The sequence below is a fragment of the Aplysia californica genome, unplaced genomic scaffold (assembly GCF_000002075.1).
Source record: "Aplysia californica isolate F4 #8 unplaced genomic scaffold, AplCal3.0 scaffold00647, whole genome shotgun sequence".
NCBI lineage: Eukaryota > Metazoa > Mollusca > Gastropoda > Aplysiida > Aplysiidae > Aplysia > Aplysia californica.
Window position 1 is genome coordinate 367,334 of NW_004797917.1, and position 1,247 is coordinate 368,580.

Sequence of the window (1,247 nt, forward strand, 5' to 3'; positions counted from 1 at the left end):
GGGGTTACTATCACCTCTTTGATCTACAATAAGGTACCTGTTCTGTGAAGAGTAGCAGGACCCGGTCAAAGAGCTGGTTGCCGTAGAGCGCCGTGATGGCCACATAGAGGAACAGGCCGTCCAGGACTGCGCGCGGGATGTACGTGAGTGGGGTGGGCAGCATCAGCATGGACAGGCCGATCAGCACGTGAGACAGGATGCCGGACACACGGGTCTCTCGCACGTGCACCACTCTGGGGAAGGTCGGGGTGAAAATGGTGAAACGGTATAGGTTTAACGCTCCTATCAACACTATTAGGTTATTTAAGAGGCGGGACCTCCTAGTTTAACGTACGTCTCCCGAAAGGACCGAGCCAAGTGGGAAATTCGTGCAAAGTGCCTTTCCCAAGAACTCAACGTCGGGCCGAGCAGAGGCTTGAACACCCGAACCCGTAATCTCACGATTACGAGTCCGGTGGCCTAACCACTAGGCTACCGACACCGAAGGTTTCGGGTGGGGGGAGATGAGGAAGATGAGGATGGTGAGGAAGGGTTGAAGGGTTTGGGAAAGATGTAGAAGAAGATGAGAGAGGGGTTAGGGTGGAGGGGGGGATTTGTGGAAGGAGTTAAGGGATGGGTTTAGGGTAGAGGAAGGTGGGGAAGATGAGGATGATCCAGGTGCTGAGGATGATGAGGAAGGGTTTAGAATTGGGGAAGATGATGAATATTTTGAGGGAAGAGGGAGAGTTTTGGACTGGGGGAGATCGAGAGATGAGGAATATGACGAACGGGTTTAGAGTCGGGGGAAATGTAGGAGGTGAGGAAGATGAGGAAGGTTTAGGGTTTGGGACATTGGGGAAAGGGGTTAGGAGTGGGAAAGATGTGGGAAGGGTTAGGATTGGGGATAATGAGGAAGGGATTAAGCTTGGGGAAGACGAGGAAATGGTTAGGGTTGAGAAAATGTGGAAGATGAGGAAATGGTTAGGGTTGAGACAATGTTGAAGATGAGGAAATGGTTGGGTTGAAACAATGTGGAAGATGAGGAAATGGTCATGGTTGAGGAAAATCTGGAAGGATAAGTGGTGGGGAAGATGCATACCCTCAATTTAGTGTTGGATATTTGTAAATTGCGTGGAAAATGTGTCAACAAGGTAGTTCTTGTTCTCATTTAAGAGAAAACAACACAGGAGGAAAGGAATGATGATGATGATGATAATGATGATGATGATGATGATGATGATGATGATGATGATGATGATGATGATGAT

At 48.8% G+C, this 1,247-nt stretch overlaps 1 protein-coding gene across 1 annotated transcript in view; it reads right to left on the reverse strand.

Annotated features, from left to right (window-relative positions):
• LOC101851073 (sodium bicarbonate transporter-like protein 11) overlaps positions 1-1,247 on the reverse strand; it is a gene marked incomplete in the record, with an annotated part of 43,239 nt that overhangs the window by 4,160 nt on the left and 37,832 nt on the right. Inside the window, 1 exon segment of the mRNA XM_013087857.2 lies at positions 38-233. Within this exon segment, the coding sequence (XP_012943311.1) occupies positions 38-233 (196 nt within the window).